General features: G+C 35.9%; 1 protein-coding gene across 1 annotated transcript in view; it reads right to left on the reverse strand.

Annotated features, from left to right (window-relative positions):
* Positions 1 to 2954: 2954 nt before the first annotated feature.
* cacng7b (calcium channel, voltage-dependent, gamma subunit 7b) overlaps positions 2955 to 12500 on the reverse strand; it is a 20462-nt gene continuing 10916 nt past the window's right edge. Inside the window, exons 3-6 of the mRNA XM_046847492.1 lie at positions 11510 to 11596; positions 11282 to 11422; positions 5671 to 5816; positions 2955 to 4458 (exon numbers count right to left, since the gene is read on the reverse strand). Coding sequence (XP_046703448.1) covers positions 4012 to 4458; positions 5671 to 5816; positions 11282 to 11422; positions 11510 to 11596 — 821 coding nt within the window. The 3' untranslated portion in view covers positions 2955 to 4011. The remainder of the gene's footprint in view (positions 4459 to 5670; positions 5817 to 11281; positions 11423 to 11509; positions 11597 to 12500) is intronic.

A 12500-nucleotide genomic window follows, 5' to 3' on the forward strand; every position in this document is an offset into this window, starting at 1 on the left:
GACATACAACGCAAAAGAACCCATATCGCTAGATAATAATAATAATAAAAAACAGTGACACTGTGCTCAAAGTGCGATGCAGAAACTTGCTGTCCCCCACTTAATTCAGTGGGCATTCAAGGGCACCAGCGTAAAACATGTGCCAAATCAAATATGCAGATCACAAACCAGAAATTCATCCCGGATCGGCCGAGGCCCGGGTTACCAACGACTGCCACAGGTATTGTTAGTCAACATGAATGAGGAAAATGAGAGAGAGAAGGTTGGATGATGTGGAGTTGGTGAAGCAGGAAGTGGATAGGATTAGTAAGGAGGAAGTGAGAGCAGCGATTAAGAGGATGAAGAGTGAAAAGTCAGTTGGACCAGATGACATACCAATAGAAGCGAGGAGATGTTTAGGAGAGATGGCAGTGGAGTTTTTAATCAGGTTGTTCAAAAAGATTCTGGAAGGTGAGAGGATGCCTGAGGAATGGAGAAGGAGTGTGCTGGTACTGATCTTTAAGAATAAGGCAGATGTGCTAAAAGATCAAGTTGATCAGTCACACCATGAAGTTATGGGAAAGAGTAGTGGAAGCCAGGCTGAGAGAAGAGGTGACCATCTGTGAACAACAGTATGGTTTCATGCCGTGGAAGAGCACCACAGATGCCTTATTTGCTTTTGAGAATGTTGATGGAGAAGTATAGAAAAGGACAGAAGGAGTTGCATTGTGTGTTTGTGGATTTAGAGAAAGCGTATGACAGGGTGCTGAGAGAGGAGTTATGGTATTGTATAAGAAAGTCAGGTGACAGTATTTCTCTCAAATATCGTTCACAAATCTGTCTAAATCTGTGTTAGTGAGCACTTCTCCTTTACCAAAATAATCCATCCACCTCACAGGTGTGGCATATCAACATGCTGATTAGACAGCATGATTATTGCATGGGTGTGCCTTAGGTGTGCCAAATATTGATTTGTGAACAATATTTGAGAGAAATAGGCCTTTTGTGTACATAGAAAAAGTCTTAGGGCTTTGATTTCAGCTCATGAAAAATGGTGGCAAAAACTAGTGTTGCGTTTATAATTTTGTTTAGTGTGTATATAAATAATTGTTTCATCTTTTTCTCATCAGTGACATCTTTGGCATAATAACATGGCCTTATTGTTTGAAATTATTTTTCACTGAGTGAGAATAAGAAACATCAATGTTACCTGCAAGCAGTGACTGGTACTTGCCTGTTTTTCCTGGAGTTCCTTTAATGTTGCTGTTGGTCTCTTGACTTTGCAGTCACCCATATAAGTTTTCCTCTTGTCTTGGGTGGATTTTCTGTCCGTACCCATCTCCCCTTTTTCAAAGATTTGATCCTGTGCTTTGTACTCTCTTTGTGGACGATGGCTTCAGTAGTCAGATGAAACCAAAATATGTATTCCTTTTTTTTTTTTTAAGCAATGGTTGATATTTATTTACATTTAGGTAGAATCACTTCATTGATGACAGATGTATAATCAATTCCTTGAACATGTAATCGTATACAATCAGGGACCCCCCCCACCACACCCAAAAGAAAAAAAAAAAAAAGGTTCTATTTATTTTTTACTTTAATCTCATTGACATGACAAAAAAAAGCTAATTTCTACTTTAGATAACTGATGGAAGCAGCAAGCAGCAAGTATATGTATGCCTATGGATATATTCCGGCATGTGGAGAGAATATTGTGCAGACATGTTTTGACCCTATAAATAATTAAAGTCAGACTTTCTATTAAAGAGGTTTGAGGATGCAGGCTTAATTATTAGCATGGAGTCCCCTGCGGCCTGAGATCTGAAAGATACCCTTATACACTATCCATTATTTAACATATTTCATTTGTTTTGTAATGAAATAACTAGCTTTTAAAATATAGCTAGAAAACTTACCTTAGTTCTGAAATTTGGAGCATTGTTTTAGCTGATTCTTTCTTTTTTAGCTAGTTCTTTAACAGCTTCTGTGTTTGTATATAGATAGGCCATTCGCACCTACGCTTGCTTAATTGGCTGACTGGCCATTATTAATTGCTTTCATTACTTTCTTGTTTTTTCCACCGAGGGTTAAGTGTTTGCAACAAACCTTTTGACTTAATCCTTTCAATGTAATTTTTTTTTTAAATCTGAGTATTATTCAGGTTTTGTGTGCATTTACATGTTACACACATCGCCATTTAAACGAACAGGACTGAGCTGATAATCTTTCACTGATTGCTTGGTAACTGTGACAGTCACATTGGCGTGTGTAATGTGAATTTTATTAGCATAATATTTAAAGCTTTACTGAGAAAAACTATGATAATGGCATCAGATGATTGCATCTTCTGATGACATTTAAGTCGACATTTAAACGCCTTGATTATTTGAATATGCCTCAAGCTGTAAGGATTTGCCATTCAAGTAGTATGAGCAGCTATTGACATTTCCACCGGATCCTCAAATTACTAAAGCTTTACGTATGGCTGCTTTAAAATGCTTAATTAATTCATATGTAAGTCTATGATATGATGTCATTATTTTTGGAAAAAAGTATTGGCACACCTGACTTTTTCAGCCATCTGCAGTTCTTCCCCAAACTGTTACCACAAAGTTGGAGGCACTTGACTCACCCCACTTCAGTATCTCACTTTACTAACACCCTTGTGTCTGAATGAACACAAATCTTCACAACCACATGACAAAATCTAATGGAACATCTTCTCAGAAGAGTGGCGGATATTATATCAGCAAATGGAGAGAAAAAACCTCAGATACAAATTTTATGGTCAGGTGTCCACTAAATTTTGTCCATATAGTGTGTGTGTGTGTGTGTGTGTGTGTGTGTGTGTGTGTGTGTGTGTGTGTGTGCATATATATATATATATATATATATATAGCCAGTCTATCATTAACAAATAAATCCGCTTGTGTTCGTGACACTTCATCACAAATAATAACAAATAATTATGCAGAGTCAACATAGTGGTTTTATTCTAATGATAACCACCATCACTCTCAGAAATATTTTAATCAATACTGGATCTCTTTCACACGAGATAAGCAACAGCACACTTGCAGTGTAACCCTACTCTTAAAGTCCCATGGAGTATTTTTTAATAAGATAAAGTGCACAAATACTGATGCATTAGAATGAGATGCCTACTGTATATTAAGAGATAATGATTAAAAATCCATTTGAATGTATTATGTCTTCCACTACTAAGCTGCTCGAAAATGAGGGGGTGATTTAAGGGAAGTGTAAACTGCAACTTGAAAAAGCCAACAAAAGATCCAACACTCAAAAAGCCATTACTGGGACTTGAAGCAATTGAAGTTATTTTTCAGTCTGTTTCAATTCCAATGCAAATGCAACACTTTCCCTCTCAGCAATGCAGGTCTTAATAATTTCTTCCCTCATTCCAGTTAAAATGACATTATTTACATCATAAAAATCATCAGGATTCTGGAGTGTCTCATATTCAAAGTAGAAATAAGTAAATCTATTTTACAAGTATCTTAAACATGTTAAACTCCATAATAACACTAAATACTGATACATTGCGAAGAGTAATTAAAATAATACGTGGTCAATATCACTAGTAGAACTGAAGGCAATAGTTACTGTCTTTGTGCACTAGCACAGTATGTAAGTATACAACAATGTGTGTTCTCATAGAAGTGTTTTGTATTATACGTTGCTTGTGCAATAAAATCTCCCTGTAGATGAAAAAAATGTTCTATTATGCTACAACACTTTCATCTTTAGCTTCATTGGTGATACAGAACTCTTATTTCACATTATCTTATTTCACATTAGTCTCAAGTTTTTTTTTTACACTCTCTACATCTCGCTCTCTCTCTCTCTCTCTCTCTCTCTCTCTCTCTCTCTCTCTCTGTTTCTAACCTAACGTTAAGCAAATGTTCCAAAAAATCTTCCAAAATTAGCAAAATAAAATGCAAATCAGTATTTTTGTTTCAAATTTCTGCTTAAATTCGAAATGTGTAAAAATACAGGTGGACGGAAACGTGTCTAACATGGTGAGGCGCTCATGCGCATGTGTGTGTGGTAATGAGGTGGTGGCACAGCGGGTGGAGGCATGGACATGGGCAGGGCCTGGGACTCTGTGGGATGAAGAGGGTGGTTGAGGCTATAGTGTGAGGGTGATTGAAGCTGGAAGGCGACTGCAGACTCGGGGCTGGAGGCAGCGGTGGCGCTCTGGGCTGACACGCTGTGCTGGGCAATGAGTTTGGCTGGAGGCTGCTGAGTCTCTGCTAGCTGAATGGAAACATCGCTGGAGAGCTCTGAGGCACTGCGAGCACGTTGTTGGTGAGGAGGCCAGGTGTCAGGCTGCAGGAATTGACCACTGTAGTCACTGCATTCGGACAGACGGGGGCGGTAGAGCGCCGGGTGAGGCCGATACATCTCCTCTTCAGTGTAGCGCTTCATGAACAGATACACAGACATCACGCCTGCGCCCTGACGAGAGAGATGACTATAAAATTCACGTCTGAAACAGACTGCACTTCACTTTTACACCTTAAATTGAATTTGACACCCATTTCAATCATTTAAATGTGTAGAAAAAAGAGGGAACGATAAAAGAAAAAAAATATTGTCCTCATTCGTCCCATTATTCCTTCAGCAGATGAGTGATGGAACTGAAATAAATTGTTTAAGACATTGCATGGATTCAGTGCTTTAGCAAATACTGGGGTTAAAAATAGCTCTTCAAATCAGTACCTGTTTATTTTTCTTCTCTTGCTAAAACACACACACACACACGCACGCACGCACGCACGCGCACACACACACACACACACACACACACACAAATTGCTCCCTAAGCAACCATAAGCTCATAGTAGTGAGGAGACCCTGCTGATTCAGGCAGAAAAATTATTTCAGCCAGAAGTACAATTTTGCTAAATCCTTACTCTAGCTGTGAACACACACACACACACACACACACACACACACAAAATGGCTGACTGACAGCTTCATGCCTCACAATCAATCCCCCCTTGCTTCCTTCCTTTCCTTTCCTATCATTTCCTTTCCGCTCCTTTCTTCATTTTTTTAGTCATTCCTATTTGTTCCATTTTCTTTCCCATCCCTTAATTTTTGCACTATTCAAAAGCAAGTATATCAAAATCTCATCACAAACTTTATTTTACAGGTGTAGTCCTTTATCTAAACCCAATCTGAAATGCTGAACACTTGTGTTGATTCCATTTAACATGGTAAAACCCATAGCAGCGTACATTCCAATTCAGGATGAGTCAAGAGCAGAATTGTCTAAGGAGATGCAAGACTTATATCCATTAGTATTGGTGGTTCTTTCCGAAACTGCCACCACAACAATGGAGGCTCACAGTTTTATTGGATGTCTTTGGATGCTATAGCATTACATTCTCCATTCACTTGAACTAAGAGACTTAAACCTGTTCCAGCACTCCAACACAGGGTTTACATAGGCTGGAGCAGAAGATATTGAGATATTGCTGGCTATAGAACTCTGACTTCAACAATAGTGAACACCATTGGGATGAAGGGAAACACTGACTGCACCCCATATAGTGTATAAGGTTATATCTACTGTACTATACCAACATTATTAAATAGCTGGTACAATCAGATGGACACAAAGATGTGTCTTATTAAAGAGTAGACTATTTTGAATTGTTTTACCTCTTTGAGTAGGAAGGAGCTGGCAGCAAATGCAAAGGACCAGCCATAGTGATAGTTAAAGAAGTGCTCTGGTTCTCTAGGCCTGTTCATCACCTCATCATTTATACTTGAGATATAGAGCACCAATCCCACCACCAGACTTAGACCTGAGAAAGACAGAGAGAGAGAAAGAGAAAAAGAGAGGGATAGAGTGAGAGAAAATGCATAAGCAAATGCAACAAAAAAACAATAGCGCACTAAGGGGAAGAGGAGAAGACAATTTTTAAATATATATATATATATATATATATATATATATATATATATATATATATATATATATATATTTATATATAAAATACCATTAATACAATTAATACCATATATATATATATATATATATATATATATATATATATATATATATATATATATATATATATATATATATATAAGGTTTGTAATCAAGTTTAGATTTAGTCAATAATAGAGTCTCAAATCACTCTTGTGCATCGGTCTAGACAAGGGAATCTGCTAAATGCCATAAATGTAAATGTGTGCCAACAGATTTAAAAGTGCCAACAAGATATAAAATGCCTTGTAACAACACAGTTATATAGAAATCATGTAAAATCAAATTACAAATTCAAAATACCTGAATAAAATTGCTCACTTTCTTTTTTTGTCCTTGCCTTTGAAGGACAGTAGTTTAAGCATTGTCCAAAATGACAAAACGTGAAAGAAGTTTGTTTGAAATCTTTGCAAATTTATTTAAAAAAAAAACATGAAAAAAATCACAAGTACATAAGCATCCACAGCCTTTGCCATGACACGCAAAATTGAGCTCAGGTGCATCCTGTTTCCACTGATCATCCTTTAGATGTTTCTACAACTTCTAACTTCTAACCTTTACCCCCTTCTAAATCCAACTGACATAGCTAGCAGAAAAAAAAAGAGAAATGTTTCTTTTTTTAAACAGTGTGTCAGGGGAAGTTGGAGAGCATAGGTAACAGATTGGGCCCAAACTAAAGAAGGCATTTTCTGTTCAATGTCAAGGTTAAAGCTACAATGAAGTAAACGTTTACGTGTTCTGCATATGAACAGACAGATATACCTAGTAACCCAAGGAAAAAGCTATTTTGCTATATGAGAAGTCACCAAGAACAGTTGTATTCAAAAAAGAAAACTGCAATATAATCAATCAATGGTATTAATAAATGTACAAAAAATGTCCATCTTGCCTGGAAATTTTATATTTTGCCTGATCCCCGTAAAACTCCATTGCATTTATATAGATTATTTCAAATAAGTTAGATGATGATGATGATTATTATATTATTATTTGATTCTGTAAACTTAAAAGTGAAAAGTTTCTACATTATTGAACTCTTTATCTCCACACTACAGTACTACAATACTTTTCAGCTATAACTTTGCTCTCTTGAACACCCAGCCAGTTTTATTTAGGTTATATTCATTGTACATGGTAGGAATTTGAAGCTACAATAGATATGTTAAACTTATTTCAGACATTAATGCTAAATAATAATTAGGGAATCAGACCGGAGGTGAAATGAACAAAGTGTTTGACTAGATTGAGTTCCGTTTTTTGTATGTGTTCATGTCTTTGTTTAGGAATAAACTCGTCTTTGTTTGCCATAAATCCTTTATCCTTAAATTCTCTACAAACAGATGGAAATGTATCATCTTTCTTCCTCTTAATCTCATATTTCTACCTCCTTAATTCAAATTTAATTGATTTGCACAGCGCTTTTATCAGTGGACATTGTCAAAGCAGTGTTTCAGAAATAAATCAACATACTTTAGTCCCCGTAAATGTAATGCTAATGAGTGAGCCGGTGGCGACAGTGGCAAGGAAAATCTTCCTGAGAAGGTATGAGGAAGAAGACTTGAGAAATCTCACGAGAGCTCATCTGTACCTACTTACTGGAGTTTCACAAGGGATCCAAATGTTTATTCAATTTGCAGCAGCGCACCTGGTCCAGCTTATGAGCTGCTTTATAAAAACAAAGTGCAAAATATGAAACCAAAACCATGAGCTCCCCAGACAGGGACCTGAAACACGAAATGGTAATAATAATGTTCTATGAAACAGCAGGGCAAATAAATCATTTTTAACATTTTTAAAATGAACTTAAATTGCACAATGAAAGCCATAACAATAGGCCTAAAGGTTGAAGGAAATGACTCATATTCTAAACACCCCATGACAAGTTAGTCATTTTAAATAGTCTCTCTCTCTCTCTCTCTCTCTCTCTCTCTCTCTCTCTCTCTCTCTCTCTCTTTTAAAAGCTCCAATCTTCTTTCATCACCTCAGTTGATTTATAAAAACACAATTTGAAATATAAAAACCTTTTCTATGTTTTTATGTTTGTTTCAGCTCATGTGCTTTGTAAATCATTACACTAACAACACCTCATGAGCTTTTAGAAATGGGGAAATGCATCATTAGCAAAGTAGAGTCATTTCTGCAGCGCCTGATGTGGGACAGTACCAGGCAGCAATAAACAAAAGCATATGTAGAATCGTAATGATACAACAAAGGGAACAAGACAACACTAATCAATTGCAGACGGTAGGACCATACTTGATTACAAACTGACAATATAGCATCATATAGAGGGACTTTTTGTATTTATTTACTATCTAATTTATTTCTATCTAATTCTATTAAACCTTTAGGTCATTGTGCTGGGGATGTGGTAGCTTAGTGTTTACGGCACTGGATTCGAAAGTCATGAGAGCAAATCCGGGCCACACTAGGCTGCTACTCCTGGGCCTCTGAGCAAGACCCTTAACGCTATAGTTGCTCAATTGTATGAATGCAATAATTGTATGTCACTCTGGATATGGTCATGGTCCAAATACCATTAAAATGTAAATGTATGCTGCATGCATAGATATCATGAATCATTTACCATCTATGATCACACAAGAATGTTTGCAGTTATGTTATTAAATGCTATAATCATATATTTATCATATCATATATTTAAATGCAGAAAGATATTATAAAGATCTGTCCAAATCAATTTCATTAGATCTTGATTAAAGATATTAACAAGAAGGCACATTCCCCTAAGACTGCAATCAAGATGACAGACTGAGTAAACACTCAAGTCATCATCAGCTCTGCAATAATGTCTGGATATGATTCAAACTTGAGTGAAATCTGATCTGCACAAAAAGGAAAATCTGTCAGCACTGTACTGACAAGTATGTGGACCTCTGAACATCACATAATTACATGATTTCTATCCCTAACTGTTAGGATCACACATTTGCATAGAATGTCTTTCTGTCTACAAAATTGGAATTAAGAGGCACAAACACATTCCAATTATGATATGAAGAAATAGTTTATCAAGGTTAAGGTGAAGGAACTCCAGGCCTCCACACCCTACATCAGCACCTGTTCTCACTAATACTCTTAGGGCTAAACAAGCAGAAAATTTAGAGGAAACCCTTATTATAACGGCAAATGGGGAACAGATCTGAAATAGAATGTATTCCAAGCACATAAGTTTGACTGTTATGTATGAATGAACCTTTTTTTCGAATAATGTAGATATATGCATGTATGGGCAATATTTATGATATTGCATTTCATGTATTTCAAATGTAAAATAGGATTTTGTAATTTGTATTTGGTAGAGTTGATTAAAGTAGCTTCATATTGTATATCAAAATACTTGTATTTTTTTTTTTTCAAATACTTTCAAATGCTTTGTTAGAAGTCTACATGATGACATCATCATCATCATCTTTATGATGTCATCTTTATGATGACATCATAAAGATGCGGCATCTGATTGGTTCCTACTCTATTGGTTTGCTCAGACTAGTTAAGATCAAAACAGAAAATGTAACCATATGAAAGAAGGTGGTGAAGGTAAGAAACGTGCAGGCTGCCAGCTTTTAAATAGGTGTCCAGTGATTGATAAATAAATATTTGATTGTCGAATATTGTACCCTCATTGAAGTAACTGTTTTGTAGCAATATAATTTTACATAAAACTGCATGAATGACTGCCTATACATTATTATTATTATTATACTTGCCCATATAATAATATTTATGAGTGAAAATCAAATGATTCATTATTTCGAAACTAATTGCTATGAATACAGGTGCCATTATTTATTTTCTTATGAATGACTTGTATGTCATTAAGTCAGTGTTGCTGATGCAAAGTAGCCCATGTTACCAAACACCAAGTAACTAAATTAGGATACAATTATGAGTCATTCGCAAACTGGTCAACATTAAACTGTTGGTTCAAAACTAAGCTTCATCTGGGAGATCACATTGATTATGTATGTGAATATTTCATCTGTTAACTGGTTGCATATATCAGATTTATTGTGTGACTCGGCCAAAGAAAAGCTGTTGCTATCAAACATTGTATACTTAATTAACTGAGTCAGTGTAATGATGAAGAATAGATCAGATCGCCCAGTTGATGGAAGGTTTACGAAAAAAGTATTTTTATTATTTAAAAGATACAGTAGTTTATGTTGATACGTGGTGTGGCTACTGTGTTTCGTAGTTTATTTTGATACACGTGTTGAGGTATTAGTTATTTTATTTTAAAATACATTTTGATGTATCTTTGCCCAACCCTGTATATGGATGAATGTTTGTGGACAGCTGGCCATAAGATGCATATGTGCTTTTTGAACAACCCATTTTACATGTAGTCCCCATTTCAGACACAAGGATATTAGTAAAATCAGTTACTGATATAGGGTGAGGAGTGTTAAAATTAGTTTTTTCTTTAATTTTACTTCAAGTTTGAAGTTTAAATAGTATTAAATTGGTGAATATCTAAAACAGATTCAAACATTAAGCCACAACAGCAAATTAGTCTGCTCAGACATGGGGTCTGAGCTCCGACATATTTATTGGAGAGCCAGCCAGGAGCTTCACAGGCTATTAAAATAGCATTTTTAGAAGCTGGAAAAGATATGTAGTAATGACAAAAGGAAGCATTCACAGTTCCTTTACGCAAATCATAAACATTGTGTGGTGTGTAATTGTATTATGTACAAATGTCTAGGAAATTGTTGCTCATAGAAAGAGGCAAAACATTTACATTTATGACATTTGGCTGACACCATTATCTAAAGCAACTTATATTTATCTTAAAATCTTAAAATAGTGGCTGATTTGCAAAAAAAATTACAGTACTAGGTATACTGCGGATTAGGATTATCTAAACTAGTAGTGCAGCAATATTGTGTAACAAGTATGCAAAATGTACTGCCTAAAACAATGTAGGTAAAATGCTACATTTCTAGCTAGATCAAGTCTTGTTTGCATTTAGGAAATAAATAGGCAATGTGGACATGAAATATTTAACTTTAATGTCTGTTTTGGGGTGAATGTTAATGTAGATAGCTCCTGCTGAAATGACATTCACCAAATAGAGTTCAGACCAGTTCAGGCAAAAAAATAACAGAAATCTGTTTTGATTGAAAAGAAACAACTCCAGATACTAAAGGTGAAGTCAATTTGGGTCCACTAAAGGGTTCAACCTGAGCGTCAAGTGTCATATAACAAACGAAGAATATGGCAGTTGTTAAAAATAAATTAAATTGTGATTAATACCTGACAGGATGAAGAAGATTCCGGAAACAAATGCCAAGATGGTGCGCTGTGGGCGAATGTGGCCCACATTGCTAAGAATGAAGGCAGTAAACACAAAGAGCAGAGACACCATGGGGAAAGGTGTAGCTGTCCGCACCATTTCTGAGAAAAGGACCAAAGATATCAGGCGCCATGTCCGAGTTAAAACAGGAAATATCTAAAATGTACAAGATAAATGTGTTTACTCACTGAGAATATTTGCTGTATTTTCTGTCGTGATCTCGATCTCCGGCTCGGTGAAATACTCCGAGGCCACACATTTTCCTTTCTCTGAACCTGACAGAAAAACAAAGCTTAATAGGGATAAGTGAATGATGAAAATGAGACAAAAAGAGAAAATCAGTGGATGTGGAATGGGGAAGCTATAAAAGCAAATCATTTGAAGAACTCACAACTATACTAAAATCTTTTGCTATAATGAATACAATACAAAGCGATTCATTTTATTCTGAAATGCCACAGTTTTTACTGCGTCTGAAATTCAATATTTAGTATATAAAGTATTACATATGGAGGACAGGTTCCACCAGCTGAAGACAAAGTCATACCACTCATTAGTGAAAGGAATGGATTTGCCCAGTAGGGGGTGGATAAAGGGTCTATAATTGGGTGGTGTAAGTCTCCCTAGGTTTGTTAGCAGCTCATTAGGAACAGGTAAGATGACAGAAGTTACACGGATGTGAAGAGCCATCTAAAGTAAATGGAAGTGCTCATTAAGGAGTGTATTTTTTTCTTTTCATAGACTTCTGCTTAATAGTGTGAGCTGTGGCACATTCATCTTGTTTCAGAGTGCTAGTCATTTAAATCCAGCCAATGGGTTTTTTAATGTCATAAATGGTTGCTCTTTTATTATTTTACTTCTTCGTTTTTTTCACCCTCTCTTTTTCTTTTTAGAATCGTGCTAGTGGAATGGATTGTGCATCATCAGTGCTCTAACTTTTATTTTTGTGTGATGTTCAATCTTGCATGGGGTATTGATTTTGGGTTAAAAGAAATTGTGAAATTGTGGTTGTTTGCTCTGGTGTTCTTTTTTCCTCATGGATATAAATGAAAATTTGTAGGATTGGTCAGTCTAAACTAGATTTAATGTCTTTGGATGCAGCATTAAATCTTAGCATTTTTTGAATTTAGAGATTCAATAATGTTCTAGCTTGACAATGCCCCTGTGCACAAAATCAGC

The sequence above is a fragment of the Silurus meridionalis genome, chromosome 4 (genome assembly GCF_014805685.1).
Source record: "Silurus meridionalis isolate SWU-2019-XX chromosome 4, ASM1480568v1, whole genome shotgun sequence".
In the NCBI taxonomy this organism is placed as follows: Eukaryota; Metazoa; Chordata; class Actinopteri; order Siluriformes; family Siluridae; genus Silurus; species Silurus meridionalis.